At 36.8% G+C, this 23,634-nt stretch overlaps 1 protein-coding gene across 1 annotated transcript in view; it reads left to right on the plus strand.

The window, feature by feature from the left end:
* Positions 1–223: 223 nt before the first annotated feature.
* The window catches only part of elp2.S (elongator acetyltransferase complex subunit 2 S homeolog), an 82,923-nt gene continuing 59,512 nt past the window's right edge, over positions 224–23,634 (plus strand). Inside the window, exons 1-8 of the mRNA XM_018269398.2 lie at positions 224–456; positions 2,906–2,984; positions 4,396–4,466; positions 7,165–7,312; positions 7,921–7,998; positions 14,167–14,231; positions 14,865–14,931; positions 17,830–17,976. Of these exons, the coding sequence (XP_018124887.1) occupies positions 259–456; positions 2,906–2,984; positions 4,396–4,466; positions 7,165–7,312; positions 7,921–7,998; positions 14,167–14,231; positions 14,865–14,931; positions 17,830–17,976 (853 nt within the window). The 5' untranslated portion in view covers positions 224–258. The remainder of the gene's footprint in view (positions 457–2,905; positions 2,985–4,395; positions 4,467–7,164; positions 7,313–7,920; positions 7,999–14,166; positions 14,232–14,864; positions 14,932–17,829; positions 17,977–23,634) is intronic.

Genomic DNA, 23,634 nt, shown 5'->3' on the forward strand with positions numbered 1-23,634 from the left:
CACAGAAAATCAGAGGCACAATGATACCCCCACCCCCCCATAGCCCACAAAAAATCAGAGGCACAGTGTGATACAAATATCCAGTGACAAAGTAACTGCCCCAAAATCTAGAGTAGAGGTTACAGCCTGTACTAAACCTACATTACAAGTTGCCAGCCACGGAGACTAAAAGTTGCAGGTCCTGTGAAATGTTCGCTGCCTGCCAGTAGAATCCATTAGCGCTCCTGCCTGTTTGAATGTACCGCTCAATAATGAGTAATGCGCAATGGAGCGGTCACATGGTATGACCACATGACCGTGACGTACGGCGGTCCCTTCCCAAACATGTCTGCTGCCACAGTGCAACTTTCACATGCTGCCTTCTCTGCAAATCGCTGTCCTAACTGTGTAAGCTGGAGTCGGACTGGAGTTCTTGCATGTGGGACCTGTCACTCCATAGCACTGTACGACCCTCAGGTAACAACCACCAAGTTATTATATAGAATAGAGAAAATGGAAAATACGAGAGCCGCTGTGGCTCGTGTTTGTAAACCCATCCACTTCTAAATAATCCATTACGTGATAGAACTGTAAATCATAAAACGGATGTCATTTTTGTTGTGTATTTAGGCATACGTTTCCTTCTCACTGACTTTATGTATCTTGGGTAATTTGACAGGGACGAAAAGTGTTGTGAATAAAACATCAGTTAACGAATTAATACTTTGTTCTCATTCGTGTATTGATTGCTATTTTATTTGGTAAAATAACAATACTGTTTATTGGAAACACATTTAATGTTATTATGCAGACCCTACTCTAAGGCCATTAGGTAGGGTTGCCACCTCACCCTTTTTAAAGGGGTGGTTCACCTATGAGAACTTTTAGTATGATGTAGCGAGTATATTATGAGACAATTGCAATTGGTTTTCATTTTTTATTATTTGTGGTTTTTGAGTTATTTAGATTTTTATTCAGCAGCTCTTCAATTTGCATGTTAAGCAATCTGGTTGCTAGGGTCCAAATTCCCCTAGCAACCATGTACTGGTTTGAATAAGAGACTGGGACATGAATAGGAGAGGAGCTCAATAGAAAGATCTGGAATATCAAGTAACAATAGCAATACATCTGTAGTCTTACAGAGCATTTGATTATTAGAAGGGAGTCAGCAACGCCCATTTGAAAGCTGCAAAGAGTCAGAAACAAAATGCAGATAACTATGAAACTATAAATATTTAAAACCAATTGTAAAGTTGCTTAGCATTGGCCATTCTATAACATACTAAATGTTGCCTTAAAGGTGAACCACCTTTAAACCGGAACACTTATGGAATCTCGGTAAATATATTTCTGATGGGGCTATAGACATGAAATTTACACCAGATGTCAATAGCAACCCAAGTAAGCCACATACAAAGAAGTCTAAACAAATAAGTCCATAATTTGTTATGTGTAGTAAAGTGTATTGATGCAGGGAACAAACATTGAACATGCTTACTGAAATATATCAAAAACTTAGTAGAAAAAGCTTTGTAATGACAGCTCCAAGATCCCTCATGTATGGAGAAACTAGTCGCATGCATTGCTCAGGTGTGATTTTGGCCAATTCTTCCACACAAACTGTCTGGGGCCTATTCTAAGGACTCTGATCTTCAGGTCTTTCCATAGATTTTCAATTGGATTCAAGTCGGGTGATTGACTGGGCCATTCTTGCAGCTTTATTTTCTTTCTCTAAAACCAATTGAGAGTTTCCTTGGCTGTGTGTTTGGGTTCATTGTCTTGCTTAAATGTCCCCACCCTCATTTCATTTTCATCATCCTGATAGATGGCAGCAGATTCCTATCAAGAATGTCCCGGTACATTTCTCCATTCATTATTCCTTCAATTAAATGAAGTCTGCCAGTACCATATGCTGAAAAAAGCCCCACACCATGATGTTCCCACCTTCAAACTTTAACTGTTGATATGGTGTTTTTGGAGTGATGTGCAATGACATGCAAATGGTTAAATTTTGCTCTCATCTGACCAGACTACATACTCCCAGAATTTTATTGGTTTGTCCAAATGTTGTGCACCAAACTTTAAACAAGCTTCAAAATACTTTTTCTTCAGCAGTGATGCGTGGTGAGCATACACAGAGGCTATGTTGGTTGAGTGCATTACTTATTGTTTTCTTTAAAACAACTGTACCTGCTAATTCAAGGTCTTCTTTCCAGCTGAAATTTATTTGCATTGATAGGGGGCAGGATTGCTTTCTATATACTGCCAGATTTCAGCATCCTTCTTGGCTTTCCATCGCATTTTGCACCTCCTTTTCTTCATTTGATCAATACTTATTCCACTTTATTTTACGTAACTTAATTTTATGGATTTATTTGTTTTGAGTTCTTTGTATGTGTGGATTAATTGGTTTGTTAACAGTGTAAATTTCATGTCAATAGCCCCATTAAAAATATATTTATATACTGAGAAAAATGTTGACGTGCTCATTCCCTTTTTTCACTGCCGTGTAAGCAGGTTTTTGCTCTTTCAGGTTGCACCTTTTATAGAGGAACTGGTTATTTTATCTCTCCAGATATTTATCTCCAATGTTAGTAAACATGCCCCTTAAAACTTGAAAAAAAAGTTGCATTACTATTCATTTTAATATCAAACTAAGGTTAGCTCATGCATAGTAGCACCTCTGTTATAGATGTTATTTGGGCCTTTTTGAGCTATTTGTGACAACAGTGAACACTAGTGCTTTTCCTAGCTCCTTTGATACAATTCATACTTACCATGATTTGCAAATCAATAACTGGGACATTTAGGCCATGTTCTGATTTTTCTCTCCCAGTTTCTCCAGATAAGCCCAAATGGAGGCACATGATTTTGTTTGGCTTTGTTTTTCAATTAATAACATTGAAATTCCTGTTTTTTTTTGTAGAAAAAATTTGTTATATCCACTCTACATGGCCATACTGGAAGAGTAAACTGTGTGTACTGGATTCAAAAGAATGACTGTAGTAAGTATTGAAGAGGTGTAAAAGAAGCAGAAGTATTAAAATTATGTTCAAAACCATTTTAAACATGTTGCATTTGGTTTTCTGTTACAAGTATTATTTTCCTGAATTTATTAAATTTTCATTAATTTAATTTCATTTTTTTAATCCAGCAAATAAAGCAAAGAGAGTCTGAAATAAAATACACATTAAAGGGGACATACCATATATTTTGACAAGGCATTAAAAGGTGTGCACTGATCACCTTCCACACTGCACATCATTATGCAGTGTTATGCAGCAAGATAGCTGCAATTTTTGTTTATCTGTAACTCCCCGCATCTAATGATATAACTCTTTCTGCACATCAGTATGTATTATCATGTGCAGGGAGTTACAGATAAACCAAAACTACATGAAAATAGCATGAAAATGCATACTGATGTGCAGTGTTTTTGTATCTTTTATCATATTAATAAAAGATGCAGGGAGTTACATAAGTAATCACAAAAATTGTGATGATCGTTATTTGGAGACAACATAAATTCAGTGTGCATAAAATGTTGATGACTGTTCTAATACCTGAAAGTGTGCATTTATTGTATTCACTTGCCAGCAGATCTGGCATCAGAATAAAACTGTTAAAGGACAAGGAAAGGCTATTATAGAGTTAACCTCCATGGAAAGGCATACCTTTGGAGGCAGATTTATCAAGGGTCGAATGGGAGTTGTTGTAGGATGAGAAGGACTAAAAGGATTCAAAAATCCTTTCACAAGCAATTACATCCAAAGTGAAGCCTTCTGAAATCAGAAGGTCTCATGCCATACACACAGTACTGCCTAGATACCAAAAATGAGAGTTTTAATTCTCCCATACGGCATCATGGGCAGAGACATGCAAATCAGTCCTTTATGTCCCTTTGGCCAACAAAGCATCCAGAACCGCTGGTTTATAGCACAGATACAGCCTACTGGTTCAGCGCCATATATCTAAACTTGCCGACAGCCTGTTTTAATCCTGTTAGATCTCATCTGTGCAAGATATTGGAACATGGCTTCTGAGGGGTTAGGACTCGGATAGTAGCAAAATGGAAAAACAAACCTGGTTAGGGTGAGAAGGATCCAAAAGAAAACCTTGAATGTCAGGAAGGCTTGTAAACAACTCCAAATTGATCCCAGGACGTTTTCCTTCAGCTAAACCGGCAGGTTTTAGGTGGCAAAAAGGTAGTTGTATTTACGTTCTTAAAGGGCCAGTGTATGATAAATCTCGAAAAATTTACCGGTAACTAGAATTTTTTTAGAAAAACTCAAATCAAAATTTTAATAATTCCCTAGTTGAATTTGAAAGTTTTGGCCATAAAAAATTCTATTCATAAAATAGATTGCCTATTTATAGAACAGTTGGCAAATTACTCCGTTATTTGTTTGTGCCCAGGTGCTGAGACAGAATTAGTGTCTGGAGGATCTGATAAGAAGGTGATTATCTGGACGTTAGAAAACAACAAGGTAGGTTAAATTTTACTTTATACCATCCCTTTATTATGTATTGTATGAGATTACTTGAGGAACAGTACACAATGGCCACAAAAAAGCACTCCAAAGCAGGTTTCTAGTAATAATGATGATACAAAACAAAAGTAGATTTTATTTAATAACTTGCTAAAGCACCATGCTGATATGAACATGTCATGTTCCTCCGTCTATTGTGGCAAACTTGCTAGTTTGACAAAATAAGTTTTCTTTGGAGAAACTGGGCTGCACCTATCCCACTGGATTTGCAATTTGTTTAATGCTAGCATGGTTTGGCTTCCGGTGGCCAAAATCTATATACCGCTTAAAGGGGTCACGTAAATATTAAAAGTTGTATAATAAAAGTCCTTTGCAAACTAAACATGAAGCCCACATGGTTTTTATTAACATCCATACCTGTTATAAAAAGGTATTTAAAACATGTGTGGAGAGTTTTTTTTTGTTGTACAAGAATTGTACAATCTACTTATTTAAGTCTCTAAACAACTTTGCTATATTTTACATTTTAGGTGCCAACAGAATTACTCATTTCATTTGCACTATTTGCTAGATTTTTTTTTCAACATCTTGTACAATTTAGTATTTTTAAAGGCAGAGACTTGTGGGGGCTTCTTTATTAAAGGTCAGATTTTAGTGGGTTTAGAGGTTTTTGAAACCATGACTACGGTCAAACTCTAAAACCATAACTGTCATTGAATTTATTAAAAGTTCTGATTATAAAAAGTAGGAATGAAAAAAGTGCTGAATGATCTGACAAAAAATTTAAATAACGCAAAAAGCTATAAAATGTTGAATTAAAAAAAAAAATCCGGAAACCTCTAACATTCTGATTGGTTTAAAAATAGTCCAAAAGGATCAGCGCTCCTTCCACTGACCTCGACAACTTTTACTTGGAGAAGTTTGTCATGCAAGGCTTTTGTGGTTTTTCCACTTCGTAAATCTCGAATTTTTAGAGCTTTTTAGAATAATAGTAAAACCACAATTTTGCTCTAAATCTGCCTGAGATTCCACCACGAGATATAGGGTTCTCAATATTAATAACATTAAAAAATATATACTGTACAGAGAGATAGAATCAGTTATATTCTTGCTTCATAAATACAGAATATCAGAGACCTATTTTATTCCCAGCAGTACACTAAATAATTTTGGAACTCCACTACAAAAATTGCCATACTTAAAGGAGAAATCAACCTGTAGGGAAAAAAAACCCTAACCCCACCCCAGGTAGACCTCCCTCCCTCCTCCCCCCAGGCTACCCCCCCCCCGAGAAAGTGCCCCATACTCAATACTTACCCCTCGGTGCCGATCCTTCCAGCGAAGTTCCACACGTCCATCTTCTGCGTCTTTGGTAACATGACTGGCAGAAATACCGGCCTCACAGTCAGCTTATAGAGGACGCAGAAGATGGGCGCATGGAACTTCGCTGGAAGAATCTGCGCTGAGGGGTAAGTATGGAGTATGGGGCATTTCTCCGGCGGGGGGGGGGGGGTAGTTAGCCTGGGGGGAGGAGGGAGGTCTACCTGAGGTGGGGGGTAGGGATTTTTTCCCCACAGGTTGATTTTTCCTTTAAGAATGCAAGGCCAAAACATTAGGTTTACCCTAGGAAATCGTATATTTTTGTAGAATCTGACATTTTACCAAGCTTTGCTTACTTTTCAGAAATATTTGCCATTTGTATCAGTGCTTGATTTTTACACCTTCTTACCTCTCACATGTCATTGGGTATCAAGCTATGCCAGGGTTACTCTGAACAGTTTAATGTCCACTGTGCATAAGATTATAGATTAAGCCACATGTGATATGTAGATCCTACAAAATGTATCTTGTGCATACATTCTTAAAGGGGTTTTTCACCTTTAAGTTAACTTTTAGTATGACGTGTAGAGTGGTTTTCTGAGACAATTTGCAATTTTTCTTCATTTCTTATTATTTGTGGTTTTTGAGGTTATTATTGATTTTTATTCAGCAGCTCTCCAATTTGCCAATTTTAGCAATTTAGTTGCTAGAGAATATGAATATGAAGAGGCCTCAATAGAAAGATGAAAAGGTAGCAATAACAATACATTTGTAGCCTTTTAGATGGGGTCAGTGACTCCCATTAGAGCATACTAATTTTTTTTTTTTTAGCATACTAAAAATTAACTTAAAGGTAAACCACCCCTTTAATGGCATATATTTCTACTACTACAAAAACAATATTGCCTTTTTTTTATGTTGGTAAAAGCTGCACAAAAGTAACTGGTCCCCAGAAGAGTATACATTTTGCGTGATCCAATGTGGGTAAATTTGTCCAAACTACAATAAATGTAGCATTTTTATAAAGGATTAAAGATGGTTACATTGTTAGTCTTAATTGTTTAGACAAATTTAAAAAGTTCATCAAGATGTCCTTAAAGGAGAATACAGCCCAAAAGTTAAAAAAACCCTACCCTACATAGACCCTCCTCCCTCGGGCAAATGGTCCTAACTCTTTACTTACCCCTCCATGTGGATTCTGTCCAGCGGAGTTCACTGCTGGGGGGGAATAGGGAGGGGGGTCCCTGTAGGGTAGGGGAAAGGGTTTTTTTTTTTAACTTTTGGGTTTAGTTCTCCTTTAAAAGAACATTTTTGTAAGGCTTGGGCAGTAGTAGCTAAATGATGATACTTAAATGATTATTTATATCCTGCTTAGTGTACACAACCTGTTGCGCTTGAAGGTCATAGAGAAGCATTAAATGCTGTTCATGCTGTCTACACACAACGATCTGAGAATGAACTCCTCATTGCTTCTACTGCATCAGACTGCACTGTTCGATTGTGGTTAAGAAGAAATTTAACAAGTAAGCAGTTTATGTCGTTGTGAAATGTATTGGTTTGTTTTACAGCCTTAGCAATAACTTCTCATTTTAGAAAGGCAGCAGCATCCAGGTAACTTTAAACAGAAATCCATCTGTTTGAATTCACAATGAAGTATTCAAAAGTTAAATAAGTAACAAAAGTAGCAATAACTTACAGTTCTTGTTTATTAGCCAGTACAGCCTATTCCACTGACTGACTGTTGTACAGAGCAAGACCTGTGTGGCAAACATTGTAACCCCACTTAGTGTAGTCTGTTACGGACTTAGCACAGAAGTATTATCAATCTCTCTGCACCAGAGAAGTACCTCACATTCATAGACTTCATATGTCCTGCTTCCGTCAGAGAGCTCCTTTCCCCATTTGGTGACATCACTCACACCAGCTGCACTTACTAACTTATTGCACCCAGCCTCTATTATGCTTCTTATGTGTGGGGGTTTTATAGAGCATTCTGGGAGATGTGTACCTTCCCTCATTGTGCCACATCTTTTAAGCAGCAATTCACTAATATAAGATAAATGTAAAATATAAATAAACCATTTAGTCAGTTTAGAAATGTATTTATTTTATTTGCTGTATTCGCTTTCAGCTGAATGCCTTCAAACATTATCTTTTGAGAAGGGATTTGTACTGGATGTCTGCCTGTCTTTTCTTCCTGGAAGTTTAGGTGAGCGAACTTAATTTTGTCACATATTGCCCACTTTTTAGTCTTTTTTTAGTGTGGCGTTTTGAATCCAACTTCGTCCTAATATTTATGTGCTTAAAACTAGCATTACTGTTATTTATTTTAGAAATTTTACCTTTAATTAGAAGACATACACATAGGAAACCTATTTAATATCATTGGCTACCATATTACTAGTCATTAGACTTTTTTGCATGTGCTATACGTTTAAAGGGTCTTCGTTAATCAATGATTTACTACTTTCATGAAGCAAACCTGAATGTTGTCATTGCTTGTAATAAGCTTGCTAGAGCTATAATTTAGTTTATAGCTATTAAAGATTTTATATTTTAATGTGTGCATTATCTTCAGTTCTATACTGAAGTGACACTATGCGGCCTGTTTACTAACATCAATTTTTTTTATTCCACAAATCTTTAAAGAAATATAGAAAAAACAAGTATTTTTAAAGCTCTAAAAATTGGAGATTTATAAAGTGTAAAAACCTCAAAAACTACAAAAATTCACCAGGTAAAATTTGTTGAGGTCCTATAGACGTCAATAGGAGCTGCGTTGATCCTATTGCATTATTTTAATCTTTGAACTTTTAGAGGTTTTTGGAATTTTTTTATTATTCTTTAGTAATTTTGCGCTGAATAATGCACTAAAAAATTTGCGCTCTGTATTATAAAACGTATAAAATAGAATTAATACCCCTGCTGTGTTCATACTATAATACAATAGATGGAGTTTGCGGGTTCCACAAACAGGCAAAAGAAGCCAACATTATAATTATCCCAAAAGAGGGGAAAGACCCCCAGCTCTGTGAAAGTTACAGACCAATTTCCTTAATAAATATAGATTTAAAGATATATGCGAAAATAATAGCAAACAGATTGAAAAAATACTTACCAGATTTAATACATGAGGACCAGGCCGGGTTTATACCTAAAAGGGAGGGAAAAGACAATATTTATAAAATTTTATCATTACTGAGAATCGGGCAAAAGAATGGGCACAAAGCAGATACTCCAACTATAATTCTTACAACTGACGCTGAAAAAGCATTCGATAGAGTGGGGTGGCTATATTTGGAAAAAGTATTGAGGGGATTTGGAATAGGGGAGATTACAATAAATCGCATCCTAGCTTTATATAAAGACCCATTCGCTAGAGTCAAAGTGAATGGTAAACTATCCGACCCAATACATATCTGTAATGGTACTAGGCAAGGTTGCCCGCTATCTCCTTTGCTATTTGTTCTGGTAATTGAGACTCTCCTCTCACATATCAGATTGGAGGCAAAGATAGAGGGTATGTGGTATGAAAAGAAAGAATACAAGACAATAGCATTCGCGGATGACATTCTAATCTTCGTCTCAAATCCGATGTCCTCCCTACCTAGCCTTTTATCACTTTTAGAACATTTTGGAACCCTTTCTAATTTTAAGGTGAACCTCACAAAATCGAATATAATGAATGTTAATACCCCAGAAAGCATGATGGATAGCCTAATAGAAAACTTTCCTTTTAAAAAAGCAAATGGTTATATTAAATATTTGGGTGTTTACTTAACTCCAAATCTGTCTGACTTATATAATAGTAATTTTGCCCCCCTAATGCTATCATTACAGGAAAAGGTTATTAAATGGAATAAAATAAATTTATCATGGATGGGAAGGGTACAAGCTTTGAAAATGTTCTTGATGCCCAAATTGAACTACTACCTACAAGCTCTCCCAATTAGCCTACCAGCCGCTTTTTTTAAAAAAAATCAAATCTATATTTATAAAATTCATTTGGAAGGGCAAACAAGCTAGGATTAAATATAAACAACTAATTCTACCACTATATCGTGGGGGGCTAGCTGTTCCAGATCCCTGGTTTTTCTATATCTCAACTCATCTTACTCGTATTAAACAATGGGCAAGAGAAGAAGGGAAGAAAGAGTGGGCAGAGATAGAAAATCAGTGGGCAGGGATACCCCTATCAAATTATTTATGGTGTGAGCCAAAAGAAATATCAGACAAGGTGAAAACCCACCCTTTAATATTTACCACACTCAAGATCTGGTATGGCAATAGAATTAGGTTAAAGTTGACAAGAAGGCCCTATATATTACAATCCTTGACAAATAACATTTCTTTCCCACCTAGCCTGGAGAGGGGTGCATTTGGGAATTGGCGGACCTTCGAGGGGAGAATAACGAGGATTAGCGATCTTTTGGAAAAAAAGAAATTGGTTCCTTTAGCTGTAATTCAGAAGAAATGGGGGAAACAGGCTAGGGATGTATGGAATTATCGCCAACTGCAAAACTACATCTATAAAAGTAGAGAGGAAGAATGGGACAGGGAAATGACTAATTGGGAACTATCATTGGAAAGTAAAGAGGTCCCCAACAAAGTAACATCAAACACATATAAACTTTTAATATCAAATATCACTCCGGGCAAAGATACAGCTCTTAGCGAATGGGAAAAGGACTTGGGTATCGAGATCCCCTATGCAATGTGGAAAAAGATTGTGATACAAGCCCATAAATCATCTAAAGCTGTGAGAGTGAGGGAAATGAATTTTAAATTAGTCTCTAGATGGCATCTTACTCCAACTAGGCTGAATAAGATGTTTCCTGCACAAACAGATCTCTGCTGGAGATGTGGGAAGGAGAAGGGGACACATAAGCATTTATGGTGCAAGTGTAACGAACTGCAAGATTATTGGGGCAAAATCCTTAACGTAATAAAAGAAATAACTAATAATGATTTGTCAGTGGATAATGCCCCCCTGATCTTGCTAAGTTATGATATGGGCAATAAGAGTCTATTAAGGGACCCACTTACCTTGCACCTGCTGGAGGCGGCCAGGTCAATAATTCCAAGACACTGGAAGCAGAGGGGCCCTTTAAGTAGTATGGAATGGCAGCAAGAGGTAGAGCATATCAGAAAAATGGAAGAAATAACACATATTATCCACAATAAGAGTAACAGATACTGGGATGTCTGGGGTCCATGGGTTAGGTATCTTAACAAACCAAGTTAAAAGGGATGCTGTTTAAAACAGAAAGACAGGGAGACTCCTCAGTAGCAAGGTAAGGAACGCACCGGGGAGGGGGCAAGGGAGGTATTTGAAATATTTAAGTTTATAACCGGTTTTAGCAACCTTAAAAGGTTAGACACATGGCCTGAGGGAGCGACAGCGAAGGCAGAGGTACCCAGGGGTGAGCTAATCAGGGTCCCATATACCCTTATATATCTTTATATACTTTTACTTTACATTTTCGTATTTCTCTTTTCTTTTCTTTTTTCTTTCCTTTTTTTTTTTTTTTTTTTTTGTTGTTTTATCTGTTTATGTCTGTGGTATTGTAATGCACTGTAATGTATTTGAAAAAATTTGTTAAAATAAAAACTATAAAAAAAAAAAAATATTTGGCAACCGGCAGAATAAAATAAAACACACACCTTAATAAATTCACCATGTATTTTATCCAAAAAAAAAAAAAAAAATTTGAATACCTCTTAAACTTAAAAAATTGTGTTTTTCAGACAATTCCTAGCAGAAAACCTCCAAAAATTTGAATTGATTTAAAGTACTCCAATCAGATCAGCGTAGCTCACACTGACTTCTATAGGACCTCAATAAATTTTACTTGCCGAAGTTTGGCATTAGAGGTCTTCGTGGTTTTTACACTTCAGTCTCAAATTTTTAGACATTTTTTCGAAATATAAGAAAACCACAAGTTTTTTTTGAGATTTGTGGAAAAAAAAATATAATTGTGTTAAATGGGCCCCTTAGAATTTAATCATAGTTTCTAAAACCACTAAAGTCTGACCTTTGATAAATGGGCCTCTATATTTGATATTTGTATACATTACTTATCACTGGTGTTTCCTTTGTATTTATGGGCAGCAGCACAATTGTGCAATGGTTAGCACTGTTGACTTGCAGCCAGTGCATTATCTCTGTATGTTCTCTGCATTGGTTTCCTTCTGGTACTTTTCCCCTGGTATCATTCCAGAAAAAAAGATAGGTCAATTTGGTTCTGGATAACATTTACCATATTGTCTCTGAATAAGCACCCCAGGAGCAGGGGCTGATGTTCACGATGCTAAGACAACCAGGGGTATTTTAAGCGACTGAGTATATTTTGTGAGACATTAAAGGGATCCTGTCATCGGAAAACATGTTTTTTTCAAAACACATCAGTTAATAGTGCTACTCTGAAATCCATTACTCAAAAGAGCAAACAGATTTTTTTTAGATTCAATTTTGAAATCGGACATGGGGCTAGACATTTTGTCGATTTCTCAGCTGCCCCTGGTCATGTGACTTGTGGCTGCACTTTAGGAGAGAAAAGCTTTCTGGCAGGCTGCTGTTTTTCCTTCTCAATGTAACTGAATGTGTCTCAGTGGGACATGGGTTTTTACTATTGAGTGTTGTTCTTAGATCTAACAGGCAGCTGTTATCTTGTGTTAGGCTAGGGGCACACGGCGCGATTTCGCCGCGATTCTGCGCTAAGCGAGTTGTCGCTGCGTTTTTTAAGCCGAAATAGCTTTGCTAACTTTGGCGCTGGCGTCAATGCAAATCGCGGCGAAATCGCTGCGCTAATTCACACGCGGCGATTCGTTTTCTATTGTCGTCCGAAGTTGCCTCGCTGGGCGTTTCCGGGCGACAGTAGAAAAAGAATCGCCGCGTGTGAATTAGCGCAGCGATTTCGCCGCGATTTGCATTGACGCCAGCGCCAAAGTTAGCAAAGCTATTTCGGCTTAAAAAACGCAGCGACAACTCGCCCAGCGCAGAATCGCGGCGAAATCGCGCCGTGTGCCCCTAGCCTTAGGGAGCTGTTATCTGGTTACCTTCCCATTGTTCTTTTGTTTGGCTGCTGGGGGGGGGGAATGGAGGGGGTGATATCACTCCAATTTGCAGTAAAGAGTGATTGAAGTTTATCAGAGCACAAGTCACATGACTTGGGGCAGCTGGGAAATTGACAATATGTCTAGCCCCATGTCAGATTTCAAAATTGAATATAAAAAAATCTGTTTGCTCTTTTGAGAAATGGATTTCAGCGCAAAAACTCTGCTGGAGCAGCACTATTAACCGATTCATTTTGAAAAAAAGGTTTTTTCTCATGACAGTATCCCTTTAAGATAAAAGGTATTTGATCTTGTTTTGTCCTCTTGGACACAGACTGTGTCCTAAATCCCTGCCATTAAGCAACAGTCTTCTGTTGTTTGCCAGAAATTAAATACAGTCTGTTGTGTACCAGGGACTTGGTTCCCCATTCAATTAAAAAAAACAAAAAAACTATAACTTTTCAACATTAGTTCTATAAATTGGGTTTATGCTAAACATACTTTTTGCCTATTGCTTTAATTAGGAAATATTTGTGTTTTTCTAATTACTTACATTAGTGTACAAGGAAACTTAGACTCCTGGGGTGTTCCAAATAGTTAGGGAGCCCTCGGGGATTCTAGGCCAGTGCTTCTCTGAATCCAAAAACTCACTGGTTCAGTGCATTTGCTATCTGTGTCATGCTTCCATACTCTTCTTGTGACTCAGTGCTTCTATGCTGCCCAGGGTAAGTATATGTACGGTACATTAAAAAACACTTCACCAAACTCTATACTTCACAAGTGCAGAGGATGCTAGGGCACTGGCAAAGTCTAGTGATGTAGCACTGAGAAGAGAAGTAACCTAGACTGCTGCATTTTTAGAATGAGAGGAGTGCCGGCCCATAGTCTGAAGTAAGTGACTATAGTCACTGAGAGTTTGGCCACCAGTGATTTTACCTTGCTGTGTCTTTAAAAAAAAAAAAGTAAGTGTACATTCAGTTTTAGATTTTACCTTGTTTAGTGTAACAAATAATAAAAGCCTTTTATATTTTTAGAGGCGAAAGATTTGTCTTGTTTGTGCAAGAAATTAAGAAAACTTTAGTGCTGTAGTGCACATTTCATGCACTGGTCAGTTACAGTTTACCAAGATTTAAAAAAAAAAAAAAAAAAAGCACAATAAGCAAAACCTAGTTTTACTATGTACACATTGAGTTCGTCTGCTATGATAAATGTTTAATAATTTGCAGGTCTTATATATATATATATATATTAGGTTATAAAATAAAAAATGACTTTTCTAATTAAGTTCTTTTCATATAAACACGTTTCATTCTTTCTGCAGTGCCAGTTTTAGCTTGTGGGGCAGATGACAGCCAAATTCATTTGTATGCATTGCAGAACGAGCAGGTAATTATTCATTTCTCAGCTGGCAGTGATTTTGCTGTTTAAATCTGCATTATTTTTCATCTTCTTTGATGTATAACCTGCTGCTATCCTCTTGAACTGCTGGTGTAACTACTTTTAGTTCTCCCTTGATGGTCGTCACACAAAATAGCTCTCGTCTGAATTCTGTGTATGTATTTTTTTGATTAGGACATGATAGTTTACTCGTATTGTTTCAGACTCAGTAGCCTGTGCAGTGTATTTTACTTCTTTGTTTGGAGATGCGCTTTATTTACCAACTAAAAACACAAGTCCCTTATTCCAAAATACAAAGCTATTTTCTATCAAGAGCTGGCACCACACAAATCATCACAAAATGGTGGCTCAAGAAAAAGATGCAAAAGGACAATATTTACATACTTTTAATATCTTTATATTTCACAGCAAGGCGTTCATTTATTCTCTGCATGATATTAACCTTAAGCAGTGTGATCAAGTGTTAAAAATGAAATTTCTTAGGATTCAATAACTCAAGGGTGGTCTTCTCTGATAATTGTCTTTATTCCTCTCTATTCCTGTAACATTTATATTTTTTCCATTGAATTTCTTGTACCCACTGTTTATTGAGAAGTTTTATATCCTGCTAATATCTTGTAGTTTGAAAAAACACAAGTACTTTATGGACATGAAGATTGGATAAGAGGAGTTGAATGGGCTGTCACTGGTATGTATTAATCTTTAAAAGACTAATCCCCATATGTAATACAAGGCAATAACCCATAGCAACCAATAAGATGTTTGCTTTTAAACAGGTTATCGGTAAATGCTACCTGCTGATTGTTTATTATGGGTTTCTGCTCCTGTACAAACTTAGTGCCTTTTATTACATAACCCCTAATATTCGTAATATAATTGCACGGATTGCCTGTATTACAATAAGTGCAAAGCCATCCAAAGTGGTGTCTGCTTGTAATCTAATCCTGTTGGAGCCTCATTAACTCTCAGGGCCTGCACACTTGAAGTGTGGTCCCTGGTTGGAGATCAGAACAGTGGAGACCCTGACAGAAATGACAAAGCTAAATATCAAGGCCGCCCATCCAGTAGAGTGGAGGGTCAAAGAGGAGTTAAGGAGATGCAATTGATACAGGGCCCCAATATGTTTAAATTGGTTTAATTCCCCTTCGTAAAAAAAAGTAAAATGCTGGTCAGTTTTTCTATTATTAAAGGAGAAGGAAAGGCATTGTACACTTGGGGGTTCCAAATGTTAGGCGTCCCCAAATGATTGTATTGACTTACCTGAAACCCTGGAACCCTGGGCCAGTGCTCCTATTGACAGAAAACTGCACCAGCCTGGGGTTATACCAGTGAGCACTGCGGAGCGATCCACTTCCGTCTTCTTCTTTCTTCTAATTTCCCGGGGCAAACTCATGCGCAGTTTAACTAGATAGCCGACATTTTCGTTAAAGTTCGGCTTTTCGTTCTACTGCTCATGCTCAGCCGAGTGAAGAAGGAGGAAGACGGAAGAAGATCGATCCATCGTGCTCACTCGTATAACCCCAGGTTGGTGTAGTTTTCTGCTGATAGGAGCACCACTCGGGGGTGCCTACCATTTGGCACCCCCAAGTGTACGATGCCTTTTCTTCTCCTTTAAATATCAACAATTTTCATAAAATTAAATATATGCTAAGGGGTTCTTACTTTTACTTGGTAAGCTTTCCAATCTCATTCTGCTCATTGTTCTGCTTAAATCTGCTTAAATCTCCAGTTGATGATCTTCATCATCATTTATTTATATAGTGCCCACAAGTTATGTAGCACTAAACATTAATTAAATAAACAAGGGTTAGAGAATTTAAATAAGATCAGAGGCCCTGCTCACTAGAACTTGAAATATAAGGAAGTTATGTATTTTTATATATTTGAATGTATTGGTAGTTAGGTATTTGTACATGCAAAGGTAATTTATAGGGGTTAGCCTGATGGACTTTTCTTTCAACCCAAACTTACTATGTAAAATAGTCTCAAAATTAGTCTACGCTGCTCAAAATGTGAGAATAGCGTCCATAGCAAAAATTGTATGGAAAACGGGGCCACATTGGACTTTGAGATACACACTGAATAGATGAGACAGTAGTCACTTTAAAGGGCTTGCATAATGATGTGCTAGCTGTTTGTGCACAGGATTGTGCATAATGTAGTGAGGTGTCTGCTCACATATACCATTATTAAAACCTGAAATATCTTTAAAAATAACATGTTAAAATACTAGAATAAAAAAACATTGAATGAATAAAGTGAAGTGTACTATTAAAAACAATCTACTTTTTGCAGCTTACATCGGGTATAGTGCCATTATTATGACTCCTCACTCATCTGTCAGACTTATCCAGTTGTAACAATCTTCGGGTAGCTACTTGATTATTACGTCACAGCTGTGGATGGGTAGTATTTTCCTTCAGTTATATCAGACATAGTCTTGGGAATCGCAGGAAATTAAATCTCTGTGAACTTTATTGACCTGATTTAACCGGATTCCTGTTTTATTTATGTATGTATGTATTTATATATACAATGTTGTACTTAAATGGAGATTCATCTCCTAGGGTCTGCTTTTTTTGTGAAAGAGAGAAAAATCTATTTCATAGTAAAATTCATTGTTCAGATATTTTTATACTGTTTAAATTCAAGGAAAAAAAAGTGATTTGGCAGTAGATTTATATTGAGACTATTCTAAAGAGCAAAGAAAACAAATACATTATGCTGTAGCAGCTGCATCACTTATTGAACGTGGCAAGTTTTGAACAGTCTCAAGTGATTCCTTTCCATCTATTATTGACTTGCTAGAGTAACACAAATTTGTTTTCTACAGTGATGTTACCTTATAACAGTCGTCTGGTAGATGGTTCAATTAAAATTGAGGATCAGCAGAAAGTTCCAGTGCAAATAATACAATTGATTTTATATTCTCTCAAAATGTTTTGTTGAGCTAGAGACTTTATAAGCGTTGTAAATATTTTTGTATGTAGCATTTACTAGTCATCTGTTTAAAAGCAAACATCTTATTGGCTGCTGTTGGGTTATTGCTCCTGGGCAAATTTAGTGCCTTTTATTACATATGGGGGAAATCTTAATTAAAAGTATCAGTTTCTTTCTAACCAGTCCGTTTTGTCAAATACATAGAAAAAAGTTGGACATTCCTTTTTAATACTCTTAATTTGTGGTGTGTTCTTGATATTAGGAACACCAAATAAATAATTGTTAATTAGATAGTTATTTTGGCATTCTTATTTTCACATGTGCATTATAAGAAATAATAAACCCTGTAAAGAAATATACCAGTGATCTATTTGTTAAATGGTTTTAAGAATGTTAATTAGCACAGATTATTTCTCAGTTTATGGTTAGAACACTCAACAATACTAGAGTCTACTAAACTTATGAACAAATATTTGTCATTGTTTATTAACACTGTTGGGAAGGAGCAGCAAGGGGCTAAGAGACATAGTTGAATTGCTAATATGCTTTCAATTTAGTGTCCTAGAACTTTTGTACAGTGTGATAAGTATCATTAAGTCCATGCTCTACTGCTCAGTTCAAAATGGTGCTTTAATTTCCTGTGCAGGTGAGAATCTTTTTCTTGCAAGCTGTGCACAGGACTGCCTTATTCGCATATGGAAGATATTTAAGAAAACTGCTACAGATAATTCCAAAACTGAAGAAGAAACCTGCATCAAACTTAAGGAGAACATATTCACAGTAAAGGAAAAAGGTGTGTTGAGTTTTCATGAGATATGCAGTACTTGTGTTCTGTAAACTTTCCGTTGACTTGACTTTACTTTATTACCAAGTTACTAGATTTATCTGTTAAACATTCCTTCTGTAAACTTTGATCAGTCACTGTGGGCAGACATTGCTGTCTTGGAAAAGTCAGTCATAAGGGATTATTGACTGTATGCAAAGGCACTCTCAGTGGTTTGGCTTATTCAATTTAAATACAGGTATTTTTTAAGCAATCTATGGCATTGTATCATTACATTTTCACTGAGGAAAAACTATGCTATTGCCCCAAGACTCAATGATAGTGATGATGTTTAAGTTCCATATCAATTTATAGGTTTTTATTTTAAAAATGAGGAAATACTTGTGAGAATGGATCTTCTGCTTACATTCACCACAGCAGATGCAGCACACTAATTTTCTCTTCCTATTACAGTGATTGAATTGTCTATTCAATCTATTTAAGGCAAACTTTGTACCAAATGTATAAAAAAGGCTTCTGTTCAGAGAGCTAATGCACAATGCTGAATTCTATTTAATGCTTTGTGATTAAACCAATTAATTCATACGCATGTGTATTCTATATATATATATATATATATATATATATATATATATATATATATATATATATATATATATATATATATATATATATATATATATAATGTATATTTTATGGGATCACTTTAATGCATATTTTTTGTATACTATTACTGTTTTGCTTGTTAAAGGATAAGTAAACCTTTAAAATAAGTAGATGTAAAACTGATGAGGGGGCTATTCTAAGCACTTTTGTAACTTACATTCATTATTTATTTTCTTTTTATTCCAAGATATTAAGGGATACATGTACTGTTAATATGAATGAGTTTTGTTACAACATCGCCACCTGCTGGTCAGTTTCCCACCAGTCTGACCAGCAAGTAGTCAAGGAAGTTGTCAGAGAAAGAGGCTGATTTTCTTCTGCTTAGGAATAAAATTAGAAACCTTTCTCACATCTTTCCTAAGCAGAAGAACATCAGCCTCTTTCTTTCTCCTGACAACTTCCTTGACTACTTGCTGGTCAGACTGGTGGGAAAATGACCAGCAGGTGGTGCCGTTGTAACAAAATTCATTCATATTAACAGTACATGTATCCCTTAATATCTTGGAATTTAAAAAGAATAAATAATGAATGTACATTGCAAAAGTGCTTAGAATAGCCCCCCTCATCAGTTTTACATTCACTTATTTTAAAGGTTTACTTATCCTTTAATCCAGATACTGGATTCCTTTTTTTTCTTCTTTTTTTTCTTTTTAAAAAAAAGACGATCCCTGTGCTTGCATTGGTGAAAACATTAAAGTGGACTAAGACAGGGTATGGACTAACAGAGGCAAAACCTGGGGCCTCTCTGATTCCCCCAAATCTATTTCCCAGACTCTGTATAAGGTGATAAGTGTGAAATGGGGGTCCTGGCTGCCCTGGCATAAAGGTGAGCACGGGAGAGCTGAATGAAAATCCAGCACATATAGGGAGAGGTGACCTGATATTGGCCTGATGGCTGGGGCATTGTGGGGACCCTATTGCCGAGCCCCCAGTTTTGCCCTTTTTTGAACTTCTGTTGCTACCTGCTGTCAGCGAAAAATCTTCTCTACTGTGGGTGACTAACCTCCCCAAATGCCTTCCCTCGGACAAGAATGCAAATTGCTGGCGGGGTGGCATACGTATTGCTTAGTTTTGAAAAGTCGCCGAAGCTGCCTCATGAGGAAGCTTCGGGCGACCTCGGAATTCTGAATAGATACATATGCTATCCCACCTTGCTGGCAGGAAGGCATTTCGGCGCAATTAGACGCCCGTAGTAGAAAAGATTTGTCGCTACCCGACTAATCTCCCCGTCTGCCACCACCCTTAAGCAGGGTTCCTATACAAGGTACAGGTGCCTGTTGGGCAATCATGGATTATTAAAACTGACAACAATATCCAACAATATCAATCATTGCCCAATGGACAATAACTTTGCTAGTACTGTATGACAATAACTTTGCTAGTATTGTATGAAATGGGCTTACAGTGGTGTTTGAAAGTTTGTGAACCCTTTACATTTTTTTTTATATGAATGTGATCTAAAACATCATCTGATTTGCAAACAAGTCCTAAAAGTAGATGAAGAACACCTACTTAAAGAAATATTATTTTATGTGATCATGAATTTATTGATGATCAATAACATGCACGTGGCATAAGTATGTGTATCCTTAGGATTATCATATAACTTGAAGGTGAAATCAGAGGCTGATGACAATCAGGTGTGAGTGAGGGGCCCTGTTTTATTCAAAGGCCAATCACACATACAACACATTTGTGGATGAAAAAAAAAGAAAAAGAGTTGTTGATGTCCATTGAGCTGGGAAAGAGTTTGGACTCAACCAATCAACAGTCAGACAGACTGTGTATAATTGGAGGAAGTTCAAGACCCTACAAAGATTGGTCAACCATCAAAGATAACTCCAACTGCAAAGTTTCTAATAGTCCAAAAGGTTACAAAGGAAGGGAAGGCCTGTCTCAAATTGTTGATTTACATGAGAATGCTGAACGGCAATGGTGTATAAGGCAAGGTAGCAAGAAGAAAGCCACTGCTCTCCCCCAAACATATTGCTGAACGTCCGCAGTTTGCTAAAGATCATGAGGTCAAACCAGAAGGGTACTGGAAGAATGCTTTGTGGTTGGATGAAGCCAAAATAGATCTTTTGGGGAAATAAAAACACTGCATTGCAACCTATGAATCATATCCCATCTATAAAATATGGCGCTGTGTGTGTTCTGGTTTGGGCCTGTTTTTCTGCACCTGGGCCTGGAAGGCTTCCAATCACTGATGGAACAATTAATTCTGAACCATACCAGAGAATTGTAAAGGAAAACTACAAGTCATCTGTCTATGAACTGAATTTCAAGAGACAGCGTGTCAAGCAGCAAGCCAACGATCCTAAACACCCAAGTCGTTCTACAAAAGATTGGTTAAAGAAGAATAAAGTGAAGGTTATGGGATGGCCAAGTCAAAGTCCTGACCTTAATCCATTTGAAATGTTGCAGAACTGCCTAAATCGATTGTTGCAAACTTTTCTTTGCAGTTATTGCTGCACAAGGGGGGGTCACTTACTTACGTTTGCCACATGCTGGTATGTTATTGGATCTTTTTTTTTTTCAATAAAATTACCAAAGAAGACCAAATATAATTTTTCATTTTAAGTAGGCTTTCTTCATCTACTGTTAGTACTTGTTTGAAAATGATATGATATGTTTTAGATCACATTCATATAAAAATATAGACATTTTTAAAGGGTTCACAAACTTTCATGCACCACTGTGTATAGATATAGTTGTTTTTAAGGTGCATTCAAAATATTGGGATGCCTGTGTTGTGGAAATAAGTTGGTCAGTGATGTGCATCTAGTATTTATCTCTCTGAAAACAAATAGAATATATATTTCATATTTATATAGAACTGTGATGTGTAGACATATAGGGGCAAATTCACTAAACAACGAAGCACCTAACGCTAGCGTGAATGCGCCAGCGTATCGCATTTTTGTTAATTCGCTGATGCTGGCGTAAATTCGCTAGTGTTACTTCGCACCCTTACGCCTGGCGAATTTGCGCAACAGACGTAACTACGCAAATTCACTGACCCGCAAATTATTCTGAACGCTACCTTTTACGCCAGACTTCCTTCGCCACCTCAGACCAGGCGAAGTGCAATAGAGTAGATAGGGATTGCTTCAAAAAAAGTTAAAAACACTGGCGTTTTTTCATTTTTTATGGGTGATAGGCTGAAAAAGATTGAAAAATTTTTTGGGGCTCCCCTCCTTCCCCCCTACATTTCCTAACTCATGGCACCTTAACTATACAGTGGGCACATGTGTAGGGCAAAATAAAAATTTTATTTGCTGTTTTGAAGGTTTCCCAGGCTTGTGTAGTGCTGCTACATATACCTCCATTGTAACTTGAATTTGGCGCCGTATGCAAATTAACCATCGCTAGCGTAACTTTGCTTTTCTTGGCGAATTAACGCTAGCGCAACTTCGCAACCTTATGCTTCCCCTGAGCACATCTTCAGATTTTAGTGAATTTGCGTAGCACTGGCGAAAATACGCCTGGCGAAGTGCGGCGAAGCGGATGCTGGCTTAATAACGAATCTTAGTGAATGTCCCACATAGTATTTGAGTAACACGGTTGAAGAGAGATAGCTGCAGATAATGTCAAATAAATAGTTAATGCACTAATTTAGCAATTTAACAAGTTTAATACAGTTTTGACACTTTTGTGACAATTTATGAATAGCGAAGTGTAATAAGTACCTACAAGAAAAACTATATCCGTTGAGTAATCCAGTCAGTGGCTTATACTCAAGATACAACATATAGAATATTTACTTTTTTAATCTAAAAAAATAAATATACACTTTAATCCACTATAGCTAAGAAGAAAAAAATCTGTGGAGTTTACCTATAAGACAGGATCCCATATACATAAAAGTTTTGTCTTCAAGTGGGTAAGTGTATAGGATCAAGGGTTGTAGCTAGTCTGTTAGCTCTAATAATCTGAGTTGCCTTTCAGACATCCATCGATCAAAATTAGCAATACTGTTTACTAATAACCAGATGACCTTTGCAGTGTGTGTGTTTGTGTGTCAGTGGGATGTTAGAAATAGGTTATAAATAGGTAGGGCAATAGGGATTTTGTGATCTGTCTTTTTCATAGACTGTTATTGTAGAAAGGCCCCAAATACCGGGTTTCTGACTATAACCTGTCAGGCATTCCTTTACCTAAATACCAGGTTTGGGACTATAACCTGTCAGGCTTTCACTTTGCTACAAATCAGCATATATTTCTATACCTGTGATAACATATAAGGGACTCCGGTAACTTATGAACATAAAAGTTAATTCTTACCAAAATTAACCAATACAATTACAAGTTATCACAATGTAAATTAAATCCCATAGTGAAAGAAGCATACAACATACACAAAGCTTATTAATAAGGTATATTCTGACCTAATGTCTTGATGTGTGTGCATATAGTGTTATGTCTAGGTGGCTATCCACAAAGGTGTGTCACTTCATATACCTTCTTCTTCATCACCTGTTCCTTATTCCTTGATTTCTTTCTGTTTCTGCAAGTGGAAGGGCTTCCGGTTGTATCCATTTACCCTTCATGTTGACCAGGCCAAAACCACCAGTTTGTTTGTAAACGTCCTGTATCTGTAATGAGTTACTCTGCAGCAGGTGTCGCTGTGTAGACCATGAAGTCCCATAGGCATCCATTGTTTTCGAGTAACATTTTGCATATTATTTATTATGTATCACTGTATACTGTGTCCCTTTTTACAAAGGTGAGCATTGTTTACATAGATTCAGTTGGGAAAGGTGACTCTCTGTTTTAGTGACAACAACTGTCTTCCAAAGCTTTCTTTTGTTTTGTATTGCCATGTTCCCAAAAAGGCTCTAGCTGTCGCTCAAGCTTTTAGATGTTTATTGTAGCAGGGGGAAGCTGATTTTCCAAAGGTTTGCTTGGATACCTATTACAGTCTTTCACCAATATTATTTATTGAACATATGTATTAAAAAAAAAAAATCAAAATATAGATTTGGTGTGAGGAAAGGTGGA

The sequence above is a fragment of the Xenopus laevis genome, chromosome 6S (genome assembly GCF_017654675.1).
Source record: "Xenopus laevis strain J_2021 chromosome 6S, Xenopus_laevis_v10.1, whole genome shotgun sequence".
Lineage (NCBI taxonomy): Eukaryota > Metazoa > Chordata > Amphibia > Anura > Pipidae > Xenopus > Xenopus laevis.